The 19,552-nt window shown below is 50.8% G+C and overlaps 1 protein-coding gene across 2 annotated transcripts in view; it reads right to left on the minus strand.

Annotated features, from left to right (window-relative positions):
- GFOD1 (Gfo/Idh/MocA-like oxidoreductase domain containing 1) overlaps nucleotides 1-19,552 on the minus strand; it is a 95,338-nt gene that overhangs the window by 50,987 nt on the left and 24,799 nt on the right. The window contains exon 1 of one of the 2 annotated variants that reach the window (XM_055570633.1): nucleotides 9,788-14,908. The exons of the other annotated variant lie outside the window; for it this stretch is intronic. Coding sequence (XP_055426608.1) covers nucleotides 9,788-9,827 — 40 coding nt within the window. The 5' untranslated portion in view covers nucleotides 9,828-14,908. Of the gene's footprint in view, nucleotides 1-9,787; nucleotides 14,909-19,552 lie in introns of those variants that run through there. 2 annotated transcript variants of the gene reach the window in all.

Below are 19,552 nucleotides of genomic sequence, written 5' to 3' on the forward strand. Positions count from 1 at the left end.
AGCACCAAAGAATTGATGTTTTTCAACTATGGTGTTGGAGAAGACTCTTGAGAGTCCCTTGAACTGCAAGGAGATCAAAACAGTCCATCCTAAAGGAAATCAGCCCTGAATATTCATTGGAAGGACTGATGCTGAAGCTGAAATTCCAACACTTTGGCCACCTGATGTGAAGAACTGACTCACTGGAAAAGACCCTGATGCTGGGAAAGATTGAAGGTGGGAGGAGAAGGGGACGACAGAGGATGAGATGGTTGGATGGCATCACCAACTCAATGAATATGACTTTGAGCAAGCTGCGGGAGTTGGTGATGGACAGGAAAGCCTGGCGTGCTGCAGTCCACGGGGTTGCAAAGGGTTGGACATGACTGAGTGACTGAACTGAACTGAGCTTTAGGTTTACAAGATGAAAGAGTTCTGGAGATGGCTGGTGGTAATGGTTGTACAACATTATGAATGTAGTGAATACCACTGAACAGTACACTTAAATCGGTAAAGATGGTAATTTTTACATTATGCATATTTTACCACAATTTTAAAATATCTGGGGGGAAAAATCAAAATGCATAAAAACCATCTGAAGATTGTGAGCCTGTGGGGCTGCTCCAAGAGAGAGAAACTAGGCTGCAGTCCTCATTTGGGTCTGAAAGCTTGCAGATCTCCACGCCATGCATCCTCCTGACCAGTACACCCGACCTGAGCACACCCGCCCTGGCCCCTACCAACAGAAAGCCAACCAGGAAGAGGCTCCGTGTGGCTCTTCTAGAAATTGAAATAAAAAAGACCTCCGTGTTCACCACGCCTTCCCAGAAATGAGGAAAAGGGTCTGGGCCACCGCACTCACACAGCTGTGGGCATAGGCACCGAGTCTGAGGGGCGCCATCTGATGAGGGGGGCAGCTGAGTCGGGCTGGCTCCCACCCACCTGCCTCCTGCATGAGGGTTCCGGACCAAGAAGTCGACACAGAGGCAAGCCTCAGGCTGGCCTGCCTGCTCCTACAAGACAGGAGATACGACCACCAGGAAGCCACAGAAACAGCCACAGACGGGGCTCAGGGTCCCACAGACCCTGGATCTCTCCTCCCCAGCTCCTACTGTGTTCTCTGCGTGACAGGTGGCATGGAAGCTCCAACTAGGGGCAAGACACAGACCCGCCAGCTCCCAGTAAAATGACTGCCACCTTTCCTCCGGCTTCCTGAAGCAGCCAAGGATCGCGGGGGCACCGTCTGCCCCTTTAGAGCATGGGAAGCTGCGTACTGCCCCTCTTGATGCTAAATGAACATTCAGCTCATGTCCTGCAGGCATGCAAGAGGGCAGGTCACAGCCAGAGCCCAGAGCAGGCAGGAGAGAGCCCCCAAAGCTCCGGGTGGATGGGCACGGCAGACCCAGGAGGGACCACTCCCCACCTGACAAGCCTGACGGGACTGGAAGTAAGCTTGAGTGGGGGACCGAGAGCCCTCCACTGAAGGCAACAAGTTTTCTGGATCTTTCTCCTGCTCTGGGGATGGCGGCTGAGTCTCTTGGGGAGACTGGTGCCAGGGGCTGGGGTTTAAGTTCAACAATTTCTTTTTATTCCGTGTCTCAGGGCAGGTTATTTACCCTCTCTGGGCCTCAGGTTTCTCCCCTGCAAAGCAGGACGAGAATATTTACTTTGTGCAGTTGTGGTGATGAGCAGACCCTGGAAAAGCAGGGTTTGAAACCACAGCAAGCTGGAAAGGGCCCTGACGTCCTGTGATGTGGGAACCCAAAGAACACACTCACACTGCAGGGGTTCACAGCACAGGGAGTTTCTCCAGTTTGCCTTCATCCTCCTGACATTACACTCTGGGGGGCCGCCCAGGACCCAGGCCATGGGTCTCCCACAACCTCAAGCCTTGGAAGAGAAAACAGGCCTGGGAAGTAGAAGGAGGCGGCTTTGGCCATTTATGCAGAAAACCTGATAACTGCAAAAAATCCAAATTACAAACTGCAAGGCTCAAGGGATGAACAGACCAGACTGAATTAAGATTAAAAATGCGATTTTTAAAAGTACTGTTTCTCCAGAAAGAGACAGACTTAGAGAAGGAACTTGTGGTTGCCGGGGGAAAAACAGGGGAAAGGACAGGTAGGGAGTTTCGGATGGACAAGTACACGCTGCTATGTTTAAAATGGATAACCAACAGGACCTACTGTACAGCTCGTGGAACTCTGCTCAGTGTTACGGGGCAGCCTGGATGGGAGGGGAGTCTGGGGGAGAATGGGTACATGTATACGTACGGCTCAGTCCCTTCGCTGCTCACCTGAAACTATCACAACATCGTTAATCAGCGATACGCCAACAGACACAAAAAGTACTGTTCCTTAGCAAACTCCTCTGATGTCCTTGGGACACTCAGTTGACACATGCATGAGCTACTTGCATTTCACAGATGTCACATCACGTTTGATAATAAAGGAAGGCAGGTGCCACCACCTGCTGGGCCAGGAGCCCTTGGACTAGGCACCTTGGGGATGCTGGGGGCCTTGATGGGCACCACTCCATCTCTGGACACCAGATGAGCCTCAGGACGCTGCAGCCCCCAAGCCTGGGAAAGGACCACGACACTTGGAGCTCAGCTCTGCCCAGAGAGAACAATGACCAGTCCCCAGTGGAAAGCTGGTGACAGCTTCCGGCCGGGCCGAGCGCAGAGGTCTGGGAGCACACGAACCTACAGCAGCACGATCGACATTTACACGCACAGGGCGGGGAATCCTGGGGGCACCAAACAGGCGGGAAACCCAGGTGGAAACAGGCTGCCCTTGCTACCAGCCAAGTTTTAGCGCTGAACTCCCTTTTCTTCTTAGTGCTAGAAGGCAACCAGCCCACCCTGCCTCTGTAGACGGCTTGTCCCTTCCCCAGCTCCCAAGCCTGGCTGAACGTCCTGGCTCTGGTTTCAGTGCTTCCTGGGCTAGAAGGTGAGCCCCGGTCCGGGGTGACACTCATCAGTGAGCGGTGTGAAAGCCGGGGGCTGGGGAGGAAGTGGGGAGCATGCGAAAGCAGAGGGGGAGGAGGTGCCGCGGGAGCCCGCGGCCAGTGGTGGAAACGTGAACTTGACACTGTCATGTTCCTGTCACCTTCTGATCTCCGGCACCCAGGGAGACAGCGCCTGCTTCTTCTTTCCCCCGCCTTTCACACCCGGTACGTGTGAGACCACTTCAAGGAAAAGGAAAAAAAGACTCAAGTGTTTAAATCAAGAAGCTGATTAACCAGCAGAATTCTCTCTATATAGCCAACAGAAGCACCTAGAACTTTCTCTGAGGGAATCCCCCGGCCTCCTCCTGGGGCAGGGAAAGGGGCCCTGCTCTCCATTATCTGCACTGTCTATGCCTGCCTCTTCCAACAGCTCTGAGCTGAAAGGGTCCCTGCCATCCAGCATCAGGAGCAGAGGACTCTCCAATTATTTACTTAATACACAAGGTCCACGTCTCTGCTTTTTCCCTGACCTGGCTCACAAGCACCACATTAAGACATCCATCTTCTCGATCATCCCAAATGTGGAGACAATCATTCTAATGAGCACCAGGGTCCCTGGTGGAGTCACTCGGGTACTGCCGATACAAAAAGCTTGGTGAGAAATGTAGTCAGGTGCTGCCCTAGGCCCCTCACTCAGACACTGGGCTTCTTAGAAACAGCTCTCTGCCCAGAACTTTCTGGAAGAATGAGACCCGAGCACAACACTATAGGGCATCATGAAATGGACCGAGTGGGTTGGTAAAGAGTGTGGGATGCCAGCTCGGTAGAAACCCAGACAAGATCCTAAGAACATGAGCCCAGATGTGACCTTACAAAGAAGTGCTCACGGGTGCTTCACAAATGAAACACGGAGGAAAGACCCAGGAGGCACTGAGGCGGAGGGAGGGTCTGTTCATTCCAGGAAAGAAACAAAAGCAGGGGCATCTCCATGCAAAATGAGAGGCCCTGGCCGGCCACAACCCGCCTCCCAGTCACTGGCCTAGGCCGCGAAGTGACAAAAAGGCTGTAGGGAAAAGCTGATCCCTCCATGGCAGGCGCTGCACTCCCAAAGGGCTGCACGGCCCCGACACGAAAGGGTGGCTGCATTCAGGAGCTGGTCCCTTCGCATACCATCAACCAGGACATTCAGCTAGCTTGCTGATGTTTCAAAAACTGCCCAACTGCCTCTGGGATGCAAATGAGGAAGGTTTCAGACACTACAAGGGATAGAGTTCATGGTCCTAGCAAGCAGAAAGGCGGGTGTTTCCTGCTGGCCAAGATCTTGGAGTCACTCAGGTACTGCTGATACAAAAAGCTTGGCGAGACATGTAATCAGGTGCTTCCCTGGGCCCCTAACTCAGACACTGGGCTTCTTAAAAACAGCTCTCTGCCCAGAACTTTCTGGAAGAACCAGACCCGAGCACAACACAATAGTGTGTCATGAAATGGACTGAGTGGGTTGGTACAGAGCATCTTTCTTCAAAGAGCAGAACAGAAAAGAGTTATCCTGTGTATTAAGTTCATCACCTTCCAGGATAGCTACAAACTCCACCACCGCCACCTTCGCCTCTCCAAAGAGGACCCCTCCCTCCCATCAGAACATCCACCCTAAGGAGTCTCGATTTCCAACTTTTTCAAAAAGTTACTTCCAGTCATTGCACTATAACCTTGTATGAGCTTAACTCTGTTTAACAGTCACAGCCTGACTGACACACTTAAGGAAGCTGACGCTTAAAGAGGTTAAGATGTTCGCCTCATATTTGGCCTTCTGGAGACTGACGCTGGTCAAACACATCATAGGATTGGTTTTTAAGCAGTCATCGCGATGCCGAGGCAGAGAAGAGGGAAAATAAACAACGGGAAATAAAAGAAGAATATGGGTTTCTGTGATTTCAAATGGAGCTGGTGTGCCTGCAGGTCTGAGCAAGTCAGACCACGGAAGTACGGCTGTCCTGTGCACACCTAATCCAGGGGGCTCCAGTGCTCAACCCTCCCCAGAGACCTCTGCCAGCTCAGAGGACGCCTGCCTGTCTCAAATAAATGCAAGACCTGTCATTCTGAGCCTTCCTCTATGGATTCGAGAAATGTCACATCGGCATCTCAAGAGTACTCTTGGCAAGCAGAATGGCTGAGCTAGTGATACAAGTTGTCCTTTACTGAGCTCCAATGATATGTTGGGCACTGGGGCTGTGTTATCTCTCTTTATCTTCCCAGGAGCCATATATGTTAGATAATGTTAGCCCCACTTCATAGGCAAGGAAACAAAGCTACTTAGCTCTAAACTTCTCCATGGTCTTATTTGAGCCATGGTTCTCAGCAAGGCTACCCACGACAGGGAGAAGAAGAATACTTGAAAAAAAAAAATCTGTGCCTGTGTTCCATGCCCATTTATGATCTAGGATGTACCTTGGGTATCCAGAGTTTTAAGAGCTACCCAGGCAATTCTAACATGCAGTCAAGACTGAGAACCACAGCACCAGGGCAAGTAAATGGAGGAGGAAGGATCCAAACCCCATTCTCTCTGATTCTAGAGCCTGTTTTCCTATATGACTGTCCACGGTGAAAGAGTCTGTCACTCAGTCGTGTCCAGCTCTTTGCGACCCCATGGACTGTAGCCCATCAGGCTCCACTGTCCATGTAATTCTCCAGGCAAGAATACTGGTGTGGGTAGCCATTTCCTTCTCCAGGGGATCTTCCTGACCCAGGGATTGAACCCGGGTCTCCTGCATTGCAGATTCTTTACCATCTGAGTCACCAGGGAAGCCCCCATGGTGAAATGAAGACCATTATGTATAACAATAATAATCGTCACAAGAAATCTAAACAAGATCGACTCTTCCCATCCAGGCTGCCCAGGTCTTCCATCCAGCTTTGGGCCTTCCAACTGAAGGATTAACATGGGTTCCCTGTGAACCATGCCTCCCTCCTAGACTGGAATCAATCAGTCTTCAGACATCTGCTCTCAGAGCTCTCCCTGGGCAGCTCTCTTCATTTCTAGAAATCCAAGAGCTCAGACTTCTTCCCATCCCCGGACTGGCTTGGTCTTCTGGAAGCAATTCTACCAACAAATGTTTTCCAAAATCAAAACCAGATCTGTTTCCTATTAAATTAGAGAACAGCTTTCTATGTCAACAGTCCTTGGGTTATTACCCATACAACTCTACTTCGTTTTTTAAAAAAATGCAAAGCCCTTTAAATACTTTAAAATAAGCGCTGATGTCATCTTCTAACGAAGCTTCAGTTTTGCCAAACCGGTCCCAGCATCCGTCCGTCCTGTTCTCAAAACATTCTCTCCTCTTCTCCTCTCTACAGATCTTCCCCATATGACGACGGGGACCACGGCAATCTTCTGGATTTTCAGACAGACAGGAATAAAGAGTGGAATATGGCCTGATGCACTGATGATTGCATCAGCTATTCAGAAAGTAATCAGACCATCACAGGGAAGTCCTTCCATGATCCACGACAGCCAGTGTTGATATTATTTCATTGCATGGTAAGCGTTTAGCGTTAAGCCCTCCTCCTCCAGAGTGAGGACAGCAATGTGCATTCAGTGTTGAAGAGAAACACATTTGATGTCAGCTCCTTGGATGAGGAGGTGAGTTGGGGATGTAGCCCAGACCAGTACTGCCCGTTCCTGGGTTCATATGCTGCACCCTGTTCATGGGGAGCCAGCCAAGCCCATGGTGTCATGGACTCCACAGGGCTGAGAAGCCAGGAGGTTTATCTCACCAACTATTGTGGGTTTCCACCCGCTGTGACCTCAAGCTACCTAAGAACCCAAAGCCCAAGTTTCCTGAAGCACTCCGAGACTCCCTCCAGCCCCGCCGGTCCGTGGGCACCAGCGTGGGTGTCTGCTCTCCTCCTGTGTCCACCCGACATGCCTGTTGCCGCCACATCCTACAGGCTTCCACCTCCTCTTTCTGAACCAGTGAGGCTTCTGGTGAAAAGCTTCTTGGAAAACAGCAAATCTGAGATCACTGTAAACGATGGGTGTCTTTCAAACGAAATTCAGCCCTCATCACAGACGCACATGTTTCCAAGGACCAAGGGGCAAATGTTTCAGAGTTCTCTTCAATTTCACACTTTAGGCAAAGACTTTACCTTTGAATCTTCTCAGCTCCACTATAGAAAGCAATCTCTAATTATTGAGTGAGGCCCTCCCCCAAAGGTCACTAAGTTAATAACACAAACAACAGTCCTCCTGGAATAGCCCATTTATCTCACCAGCAGTGTGCTGACATCCTGTCTTCTGCACACGGCGAGGGGACTAAACACAGCAGAGAAGCCGTTCAGCCTCTGGCAGAAGGCGAAATGGAGGGAGACTGGGGAGGGAAGCAGAATTCTGGTGGAAGAGACAGCCGGCAGCCATCCAAGCTCTTGTCACTCCATCCCTCTAAAGGGCCAGATCTCCTGAGGTTCATGGAACACCACTTTATTCATATGTGAATTTCAAGGAGCTAATATGCGTCTCAATGAGATCTCAAGACTGCCCGGTCACAACCCCCTGTTTGATCCCTATGGTAATGCTCTGCACTTGTACCAGGCCCTGAATTTAAGATGGCCAAGCTCCAAACCCACCTGCCCTGCCAGAATAGCCATAGAATTCAAACGATTTAGGAAAACAAAACTCTCCTTTGACATTTTTCTCAAAGGCCAAGACAAGCAGATCATGTTCCCTGGCAGTGCCTGGGTTCGATCCTCTCAAAACCACAGTCTGAAGCTCCTCTGCCTACAGAACCATCAGGAATGACCGCTGGGTCTGCCATCTCTGTTATCCCTAACAAGTTTGCTTTCCAAAGAAAGGTAACATTTCTCCCTTATTCCGGCAGAATCAAGAGATGTACTCAGTAGGAAACACTCTAATGCTGCAGCCCAGAGGATGCACCAATGTAACGACGACATGTCTCATCTTTAAGAGACCAGCAGCCTTAGGCCACACATGACACAGTCCGTCTGGCTGAGTCGCATGGTCTGCACGTCCATCCTTGCCCCTCCTAAGCCTCTCGGGCTGGACACCAGAGTGAGGTCCGATTGCTTAACACAGCACCACTCCAGGGACCCAGGCGAGTATGGCGGCCTTATTCAAAGAAACGCACAGGGTTCACATTTACCTGGTGATCAAAACTAAGACCACCAATGCTGGACAGAGATCTGCTGATGTGATTCCACTGAGAATGTGTAACCTGAATTTAACAACGAGAAGACCCAGTCAAACCCCACACAAGAGACATTCTTTTTAAAGATGAAGAAACCATATTCTTCTAAAATGCCATATCACAAAAGGCCAAGAAAGGCTTGACCATGTTCCAGACATTGCAACTGACATTGGCTAAAGAGACATAACAACTAAACGCAGTGCCTGACCCTCAGCTGGATCCAGTTTAGTGGGGGAAACAGGAGACATGACCAGATCCCCTGGCAGAACTGGAATACGGGAGGCAGATGAAAGCACTGTATCAATGATTAAAGTCACCAAAGTTGATCCATGTGTGGTGGCTACAGAAGAGAACACTCCAGTTCTCAGGAAATACATACTGAAATATTTAGGAAGTTAGGGCCATGATGTATGCAACTTACCCTTAAACGATTAAAAAGAGAAAAAGAGGCGTGGGTGTGTGTGTAGACAAAGAGCACAAGCAAGAACACACAAGTGATCAGTGTTAACAGCAGATGAATTGGGGTAAAAGATCAATAGTGTTCTTTGCACTATTTCTTATTCCTGTAGCTCTTCTGTAAGCTTGAAATTAATTCTAAATAAAAAGTCAGGGAAGTGATGCTGAGGGCCTGAACTGGAGCAGCACTGGCAGCAATGAATGAAGCACACAGAAGAGTAAACTCTGGGGTGACTGGTAGGATATGGGGGGATAAGGGAGAGAGATACCTAGGGTGACTTCCAAGTCTCAAGAGTGTGAGCCCAAGGGGCTTGTGGTGCCGAAGGATTGATGCATTTGAACTGTGGTGTTGGAGAAGACTCTTGAGAGTCCCTTGGACTGCAAAGAGATTCAACCAGTACATCCTAAAGGAAATCAGTCCTGAACAGCCATTGAAAGGACTGATGTTGAAGCTGAAATTCCAATACTTTGGCCACCTGATGCGAAGAACTGACTCATGTGAAAAGACCCTGATGCTGGGAAAGATTGAAGGTGGGAGAAGGGGACGACAGTGGGTTGGATTGCATCACTGACTCAATGGACATGAGTTTGGGTAAACTCCGGGAGTTGGTGATGGACAGGGAGGCCTGGCGTGCTGCGGTCCATGGGGTCACAAAGAGTCGGACACAACTGAGTGCCTGAACTGAACTGAACAGAGGCAGGAAAGGAAGCTGGCCTAGCAGGAAAGAGGAGATGCCTCTGAATAAAAGTGTGTTTTAATGGTTCCTTCAAAAACGTCTTTCTTAACAACTTTTCTAATTGGCCACCCCTGACTCTGGCTACAAGCCATCCTACTCAGGGGAACGCGTTCACATACACAGGTATTTTCTATTAATTGATACTTTTGCTTTGCAAGTGCCCAATCGTTGCACTCAGGTAAAGGCTGCCCCCTCACTCAGCCCAAAGGGAAGCCCTAGAAGGCAGAGGAGAAGACTGGTCTCCCGGGAGCCCGTCGCCCAGCCCAGCAGGCACGTGACGCAGCCAGTTGTCCACTCAAAGGAGATGCTCGGTAAAAGCACTGGCCAGCGGGTTCCCTTCTTTTCTGCCATTTTAGCCCCAAGGAAAGGGTGTTCTTATTGGTCTTCTACCAAAGAGGGATCTTGTGAACAATTCTGAAAAGAAAACAAAAGTTTCCAAATCCCATAGCAACACTCAGACTTCCTCACCAAAGCCATGAGGAGCAGAAGGTCTGCCTACTCCTCGCATGTTATTTGCGGCAGCCTTTTGCAGGATTCAGGGCCTGGCAGCGGCTCTTGAAGGATAAGGAGAAACACGCTTAGGCCACATGTAGGTAAAGGCAGCATCTCACCCCACTGAACTGTCAGGGGATTTACAGGCTCTCAGAACAGCCTCTGATGGCCATGCTTCTAGTAACTGCCCTCTAGGGGCTGGAGGCCTGGAGTCCCTCCTGAGACAGCTCTGTGCCTGCAGCTGCTGACTTCCAACTCTGCCTCTAGAGACAGAGCCAAAAGGGCTCTGGACACAGGGGCTAATTTTAAATGCTGGAACATGAAACGTGGTAGAGTGATCTTCTGCCCTTAGGGAGCCAAATACCCAACCACCCGGGCAACCCAGGCCAACTGCAAGCAGAAAACACAGACGCTTAGACAAACAAATCTGTGACTTGGGTTCTCACGGCCCGTGAAAGATATGACAGCCAAACACAAGCGTTCATACTCTCCTCCACTTACGGTTCTTGCCACAAAGAGCGTAAGACGTGACCTCCCCAGAAGAGAACTCTATTCTCAACAGAATGCTTTCCTACAGCATTCAGGAAAAGCCATGTGGCTTCTATTCAAAGTTCACATAAACAGTCTAAATATGTTAAGGTTAAGACCTTGCATTTCCTCTCCAATGATCTTTCCCCCATCCATAAATTTTTTCTCACTTATATCAGACTAACTGGCTTTCCTGACTTGGCTCCAGAGAAACTATAACCTTATTTGATAAAGAATCTTGCTGCCAGAGTTGCCCTGATGAGCAGGCATGCCAGCCAAATTGTTTCAGAAAATTCCCTCTTTATTCTGGAAAGTCAAGCTGATTTTTTACACCTGGACTACAAGTGCTCTGGCCTCTCCATGGACAGGGCGACGACCAGATTCTCCATGTGGATGGTGGGGACATCAGTGCTAGGGAGGCAATGTTCAGTGATTTTAACTTACCTGAAGCTCCTCTTAGGGCAAGCAGAGGAACCCGGAACCTAGATGCCATGAGTTAACACTGGGGACGACACTGCCGTGTGGGGCTTGCCTTCACTGGCTTTCAATCACTTTAAAGTCTACGAGTGCGGGACTCCTCAAGGCCACTCCCAGGCTTGGAAGGAGGTGAACTGGTAGAAGATCCCCAGAACTCAGCATATAGTTATACCCACAGCTGCGGGGAAAGAGTACTAAGCAAAACCAGCAAAAAGCAAAGGCACGTGGAGTGACGTCTGGGGGACACCAGGCTCAAGCCTCCGAGAGTCCTCTCCCAGTGGAGCCACACGGGATGCCCTTGATTCCTCCAGCAGCCAACTGTGACCACAGGCAGGAAAACCCAGCAGAGACTCGGTGTCCAGGGTTTTATTGGAGACCGGTCACATAGGCACCCTCTGCCTGGCACGTGCCAACATCTCAGACTTCCAGGAACAAGCTGGTGTTCAGTATAAACTACACTGTTTGCACAAACAGGCAGTGGGCTCTGATTACTTCTTAGGGAAGGTTTTATAACAGCACAGGGAACTGTTTACCAGTCAAGCTCCCAGATGCCGGCCAAGGGTCAATCTCCCAACCCAGCCCTTCTCAGTGGAGCAGACTCAGGCCTGTGCAGCGAGTAAACCAAGACTCGGCCCAAGGGACGTGCATCCCAGACCCCAGCAACCCAGTATCCTCCTTATTAAGGTTCCCACCCGCCTTGATGTCAGTGTGGTTCACACCAGCAGGCTGGCTGCTTCCACACACAGGCCTTCCCCTCCATCAGCTGTGATGGTCACTCTTTGTGCAGCCTTGGCGGCTCTGGCCAGAGTCCTTGATGGACATCACAAAATTTCTCAGAACCAGAAGGGCCCTGAAAGAACACTGCTTCATTTCCCTCAGGATACAGATGAGGAAAGGGACCCTTAGGGAGGGTAAGTGCGCAGAATAAGCCTGCCTCTGAAAGCCTGTCTTCTTCTGCCAGACTCTCCCGGCCTCTGACACTGAGCAGGCCCTGATCCATGGCCTTCAGCCATGACCCACAGGCTGAAGAAATGAGAAACAGATGAGCAACGTGGAGGGCTGGGCCCAGGGAGCGGCCTGGCTGTGTGACGGGGCCTGGGGAGGGCTGCTTAGCAGCTCAGTCCTGGTGAACACGGGGCATGCAGCTCATCGAGCCCAGTGCATCCCCATCCACATGAGGCCCGCCTGCAAGTGTCCTGAGATTTCATCAGTGGAGCCTTCCGAGCAGCTATCAGGCAGGCAGTGGTTTGACAGCTCCAGGGGTTCCTCGGCTTGAGGCCAGGAGCTTGGGGGTCAAGGGCAGCCAAAGGCCAAGCAGCGTCCCTTGGCCCCAAGCAAATGGACTGTCATCCCAAAGCAGCTGAAATGTGAATTAGCAACGGGACCAGCAACACCAGACTGGAGCAGTAAGGAGCAAGGTTAGGGGGTGGTCCCCCAAGGTCATTGATAATCATCCCAGATCAAACCCACCTGGAAGGAGGGCACCTATATGCTGTTTTCTTAAAACCTCAATTCTTCATTCTCACTCACAGAAGAGAAGCAGACACATGGGAATGTGAGGAAGACTAAGGAGACCCTAGCTCTGCCTGGCTACTCTCTTAAATCGAGGAGGTAATAGAAAGGCAGGTTTGGACTTGCATGGTGGCTCAGTGGTAAAGAATCTGCCTGCAATGCAGGAGATGCAGGAGACATGGGTTAGATTCCTGGGTCAGGACGATCCCCTGAAGAAGGAAATGGCAATCCACTCCAGTATGCTTGCCTGGGAAATTCCATGGACCAAGGAGCCCGGTGGGCTACAGTTCATGAAGTCAAAAAAAGAGTCTGACACAACGGAGTGACTAAACCACAACAGCAAAGGCAGGTTTGGGTGGTGGCAGCTGCTTTCTAATGTGCAGACTGGGAAACAGGAAAAGCAACAGTCAAAAAAGAAGCTCTGATGGGAAATGAGACAGAGACCCTAGGGCCCTGGCTGGAATCCTTCCCAAGGCTGAGCCACGGCCCCTCCGTCTGGGGCTCCGCAGACACCGTATCCCCAAATCACAGCTCTGCCACCCCAGCCCCGTTATATCCACTCCTGGAGCTGGTTTCTGGGACCTGCAAGAAACACAGGCTTAAGGAATGCAGGTAGCTGACCAGACTTCGCTCCTTCACTATGATAAAGGAAGGCTGTGGGAACGGTCCAGATGAAAGGCGTCTGGAGACCCAGGGGCAGGGATGGCTGGGCCCGTCGGGTGAGACATCTACCCTCAGCACCTCCCCGGGCCTGGTCCGCAGCTCAGGGTGCTGGAGCCAGGCTGAAGACAGACTGCATCCCTTCGGAGTTTTCAGACCTGACCACACAGTTAACCAACCCTCTGCATTCCTTGTCTGTAAAATGTCTGACTGTACAGGCCCACCAGTCCTTTCCCAAAATCTGCGGTCCCCGATTCCCAGATTTTAAAAAGGTAATATGATGTGTTTGCTGGAAGTTACATATCACCCCCATGCTTTCCTGCAGCGAAACATGCAAATATGCACATGATGTGAGAAAATAAATGAATTGCTTCACACTCGTTCAGCTCAGGTACTGTAATCAAGAGAGTTTACACCAACAGAAGAAAACATTCGATTTTTGGAGTTGAGTTTTTGGTTTTGTTTTTTTCCCCAGAATTGAGGATTAGGGACCGTAGCCCTGAATCCACCTCATCAGCTCACTGGGAGGATAACCTGGTTAATCCAGGCACAGTGCTCTGCAGAAGGCCTCCACCCGCCTGACTACCTTGCTCCGTCTCTCTCTCACTGGCTACAAGCTCCTTAAAACCCAGAGATAGCATCTTAGTCGTGTTTTTACCCACCTTAGCACGTAGCAAATTGTTCTGCGCATAGCAAGGCTTGAATAAATGTTTGTTAAGTGAATAAACCTAGTTTCAAAGACAGCTTTTTTTCAGTATTCAAAACACAATGGATGCTTGCAAATTCCCCGGAGGGGACAATTACTTCATCATCTGAAGATGTGAGAACCTAGAAATTCAGGTGCTAACATCTGTAACGTTTTCAATTCACCCTTTTGAAAACATCTTCAAAAACACAAAAGGCTTGCAACTTTAAAACAAGCAAGTGAATAGCAGAGGTAATAGCAGAAGCAACTTATATTTAGTGAAAGCTAAATGTGCCAAGTCTTGTTTAAAGAACCTTACGTGTATTAACTTATCTGATCCATCAACCATTTTTTTTTTTAAGTCGCCCAATTTACTAAAAGGAAGCAAGCCAATAACTCCAATAACTTGCTCAGGAACACACAGCTACCAAGTGGCAGCTGTCAATCACAGGCTATCAAATTCTATAACACACATTCCCATGGCCTCGCCTGTAAGGTGAGCACAAAACCCCTTTTGCCCCTGTTATGGGCTGACCTGTGTCCACCCCCACCCACAAAAGACACAGTCCCAACCCTGTACCTATGAAGGTGACTTTATTGGGAAGGGAGGTCTTCACAGACCATCAGGTTAAAATGGGGTAACTGAATGGGGCCCTAGTCCAACATGACTGGCGTCCTGATCAAAAGGGGGACATTTAGACACAGACTCACATGCAGGGAGAACACCGCTGAACATGAACGCGGAGATGGGTGGATGCTCGCCAAGCCAAGGAATGACAAAGATGGCCAGCAACCCACCAGAAGCTGGGGGACAAAGCTGGAATGGTGCTCCCCGGGGCCCCTGGAAGCAACCAGCCCTGCCGGCACCTTTGATCTCAGCCTTCCAGCCTCTAAGGCCTGTGAGAAAATTACGTTCTGTTGTTTACACCGCCCAGCTGAGCCTTGGTAGGGCAGGTCCGGGAAGCTAATAGAAGCCCATCAAGCTAATAAAACGAGGCTGGAGCCAGCAAGGCTGACGTCTCGTTCTCAGAGACTGTCCTGCAGTAACAGTTACTGACACCACGATGCACGCATGCTGGACCAGAGAGCGACAGATACAGGATGCTCGTGGGGTTTCTTGTTCACAGGCATGTCCCTAAATCCTATTTCCTGGCCGCTCAGTGACTACTTCTTCTAAAATCAAACCAAGAAAAGACATTTCTGTGCTACCCAGTCGCTCCCCAGAATGAGCAATAGCACACTCACCCCTTCACCCACACCCACCCCGTCCATGAGCACATGTAGTTGTACACACCCACGCACCCACCCCCCGCCACAAAGCAGCTCTTCCCTCGCCACTGCATAAGACACTGCCTCACTCTCCACCTCCCACGGAGCTCGGCCTGTGGTGATTCAGAGGTGACAAATGACAGTTGGGGACAGATGCCAACACCTCCTGGTCCCTCTGGGGGTTGCCTGGCAGAGACAGAGGTGGCCCCCACATGGGACACCAGAGTAGAGTTGGGGGAAGAGGGAGATGGGGAGACCCCAGAACCTGGCTTCATCCTCTGGTTGCCACTCCTATCTGCTACCCCGACGTGAAACCTCGAGTAGAGTATCCATGCACTGGGGTGAGATTTTATACCATCCGATACTGCGGCTCCCAGTGGAGTTTAGGGTTTAGTCATCTGAGGCTCCCTGATCGGCATCTCTGGGCATGTGCACCCATCACACTGGGGTCCTGCACACACACACACCCACCCCAGCCTGCCTTCCGCCCAGGCCCCTGCCCCTGCCAGCATCCTTAGGGATTCTGGAAGCTTGGCAATGAGCAAGTACACCCCGAGATGGTGGTCAGGTTTCTGCCTCCATCCAGACTGAGTTTTACGCTGAGGGTTGGTTCTCTCAGAGGTCCCTATCGCTACATCACCGTGGTAATTCCAGACGCCCATCAGGGTTTTGTTTCCTGTGGCCCCAGCTCACAGAAGCCATGGAGAATCGTCCCAGGCAGGGAGGCTGCCACAGGTAGGGAAAGCAACCTTGTCTCTGGACTGAAAATGGTTGTAGAAATGCCAGAGATGATAACACAGGTTATTTGTCAAGAGAAAACCCTCATAATACTGCCCCACAGATTGACGGGAAATTTCTGAAACTGAAGACAAAGAGGTCTCCTTCAGCCCTAACAAGACAAACCAGAGGTCCCGCTAACGGCCCGTCGTCAAGGCCCTGCCTGGGCCCCCTCGCCTCCTGCCGGAAGCAGGGAAGCCTGTGCGGAAAGGTCTCAGCTGCGTTCACCACAGCTGCTGCTGCTACGTCACTTCAGTCGAGTCCGACTCTGTGTGACCCCATAGATGGCAGCCCACCAGGCTCCGCCGTCCCTGGGATTGTCCAGGCGAGAGTACTGGAGTGGGTTGCCATTGCCTTCTCCGGCGTTCAGCACAGACACCCACACAAAGCACCACATTCGATCAGGAGGAGCACAGGAGGTCAAACTGCCCCGTGGCCTTTCTGCACATCTGCGTCTGTCCACCCGTCTGCTGGAACCTGCTCTCACGGGGAAGGGATGCTGACTCTCCCAGGCAGCCTCACCTGCTCCCCCAGATGGTCACCGTGTAACATCTGCCTGGTCAGCCTTCTGGAGACATTTTCAGACAGCCACCATGGGACTCTCGGGTTTAGTGGCTCCTTGGCATATGGGATCTTCCCAGACTAGGGATCAAACATGTGTGCCCTGTATTGGCACATTGGTCCGTATAGTCAAAGCTATGCTTTATCCAATAGTCACATATAGATGTGAGGGTTGGACTATAAAGAAGGCTGAGAGCCAAAGAATTGATGCTTTTGAACTGTGGTGTTGGAGAAGACTCTTGAGAGTTCCTTGGACTTCAAGGAGATCCAACCAGACAATGCTTAAAGAAATCAGTCCTGAATATTCATTGGAAGGACTGATGCTGAAGCTGAAGTTCCAATACTTTGGCCACCTGAGGAGAAGAGTCAACTCATTGGAAAAGACCCTGATGCTGGGAAAGACTGAAGGCAGGAGAAGGGGACGACAGAGGAGGAGATGGTTGGATGGCATCACTGACTCAATGGACATGAGTTTGAGCAAGCTCCGGGAGATGGTGAAGGACAGGGAAGCGTGGTGTGCAGCAGTCCACGGGGTCACAAAGAGTCCAACACAACTGAGCAACTGAACTCCAACTGCATTTGCAGGCAGATTCTTAACCACTGAACCACCAGGGAAGTCCCAAGGGTCTCCACTTTTAACAAGTCCTTCGTGCACCCCCAACAGATCCACAGAAACACTCTGAAAAACTAACACAGAAAAAGAAAAAGGCACAAGCCCAGGGAATGCTGGAGCTGGGACTAGAGCCTGGATGACGCTACACTTGATACTTCCCTTATGCCAGGAGCATTATTGATTATTGATGGAGAGCAGGTATTTCCCACTGTCAGCAACCATCTCAAATGCTTGCAGCTGGCTGTAATTCAAGGTCAGCAAGACATCCTCAACGTAGTTCTAAACTGGACTCTACAACGTGTGTTCTTTGGAAGTGGCTGTCGCTAGAAAAGTGAGCTTGGAGCTTTTGCGGGGCTCCTTTAGCAATGGCCTTCAGTCAAAAGCAAGGAGCATTTTCTATCCAGGCAACAGCAGAGGCTCCAGAGGAGATTCCTGGAGCTCGGACTGAGGTGAGTGGTTGAAATGGGGGTGGCTTCTCTCCTTCCCAGCAGCCTACCCCGTCCTGGAAGCCAAGAGACTGCAAGCTCTTGGAGGACAGGGACCCCACTCCCTTGCTTCCAATAGATTCAAAATAAACCTTTGTTGAGTTATTGCTGAGCTGAACTTCAGCAATTCCAGTGGGCCTCCCCAGAGGCCACAGATGACCAGTGTTGAATGAAGAGTTTTTGGAAAGAAAATGGGAATTCTATCAGTCCTGGGAATTCACCCAGAATCTGCCTTAGGTTTCATTTCCCGCCTCTCTGGATGGGGGACACTGATGCCACCCACATCTACGGGTTCCAGGGACATCAGGGGTACACCAGGAGTCACAAATTCCATCGGGCACAGCGAGTCCCCTTAAACCTGTCATGCTTGAAGCTGAGAGGCAACTCAGAAGAGCCGTGTTAGGGGCCAAAGGGCAAGTTCAAATTTTGTCTCTGAGTTTCAGTCTTGTTCTTTTTTTTTCTGTCCTGTTTTTGTATGTGATGGTTTTAGTGGTTTAATCACTCAGTTGTGTCCGACTCTTGCGACCCCATGGACTGTAGCCCACCAGGCTCCTCTGTCCATGGGATTTCCGGGGCAAAAATACTGGAGTGGGTTGCCATTTCCTTCTCCAGGGGATCTTCCCCACCCAGGAATCCAACCCAGGTCTCCTGCATTGCCGGCAGACTCAACCGACTGAGCTATGAGGGAAGCCCTTTGTTTTTGTAGAGAGTCTATTTTTCATCTCCCAACTTGGTTCTTTGGAAGCAGGGGCTCCATCTCATCACACTCGGAGTCTCCTTTGCAGCCGCTGGCTGAGTAGCTTGTAGGTACATGGAAGGCTCCTTCAGTGCCGCTCCCATGATGATGACGACAGGCAGCCCCCTTCGCCCCCCGCCCCCCGCCCCAAAGGCTGGTATCTCTTTGTGTCACCAAGCCAGAGCCGCTGGGGAGGGGGGAGGACACCCCGGTTCCGAGGGGGCAGGAAGCACCTGCCGTCACAGGCATGGCCCTGCACAGACCCTCGCCACGAGGCTGTGGAAAGCGCCCTGGGTCTCCTGAGTCAGCCACCACAGCTGCGATTCCTCCAACGCAGCCATGGTCGGTGAGCAACCCAGGGCCGCCTCCCCCTCTTGTTTTTCCATCCCCTGTCAGCTCACACCTTCCACCCTCCAGGGCAGGGCAGTACCACTCTGCCCTCGAACTGCCAGCCCTCCTTCGGCAGTTGCTTCCTGTCAGCTGAATCCGCGAGGGCCAGCGGCTCTCTCCCGCCACCGTATCTGGTATGCATGGGGTGCACGCTCTTCTTCACCATGCGTTCCCTCTCTCTGACTTTAGAGAGAAGTCCATCACCCCCACCTCGCCCCAGAATCGGCTATTCTCAGAAACACATGGGAGCCGGGCTGTCTCTACCAAGACAGCCAGCGAGCAGAGGACCGGTCTTCCCAGCTCCAGGAGTGATGGTCATCCAGGACGTCTCTTGTACACCATCGGGGCATCCATGTGTACCAATGAGTCACCAAAATTCTGGGACACAGCAGGGCCACCTTCAGCCTGTCGGGCCTGAAGCTTAAAGCCCCAACAGCAGATCCAGGTGCTGACTGCCGATTCCTAGCTGTGTAACATCGGGCAAGTGACTTAACCCCTCTGTTTCTCCATCTATAAATGAAAACCGTCATTTCTTCAAAACGCAGTGCTAAGAATTAAGTGAGATGCCTGGCATATGACAAACGTACTTTTAACAAAAAGGGCTGCATTTCTGTGCAGTGGCTTCTGACATCGTTCATCTTCACTGCTATCATTGGACCCGTTTAAAACTCCTCTCATTATCTACACCCTGGTGGCTCAGATGGTAAAGAATCTGCGTGCAGCAGGGGAGACCCAGGTTCAATCCCAGGGTCAGGAAGATCCCCTGGAGGAGGGCATGGCAATCCACTCCAGTATTCTTGCCTGGAGGATTCCATGGACAGAGGAGCCTTGTGGGCAATAGTCCACGGGATCGCAAAGAGTTGGACATAACTGAGCGACTAACTCTTAACATTATTTATACAGAGAGTCTCTGTATAAATGGTCTCTTAAGGACCATTTAAAAATGCAAACATTATTTATATTATTTATCAACAAGTAAATAAGATAAAAGCTCTTAGGGGCCTGGGCCATTTACAATAATTCCAACTCGGGGGCTGGTTATTTTGTC

Source organism: Bubalus kerabau, chromosome 3 (genome assembly GCF_029407905.1).
Source record: "Bubalus kerabau isolate K-KA32 ecotype Philippines breed swamp buffalo chromosome 3, PCC_UOA_SB_1v2, whole genome shotgun sequence".
NCBI lineage: Eukaryota > Metazoa > Chordata > Mammalia > Artiodactyla > Bovidae > Bubalus > Bubalus kerabau.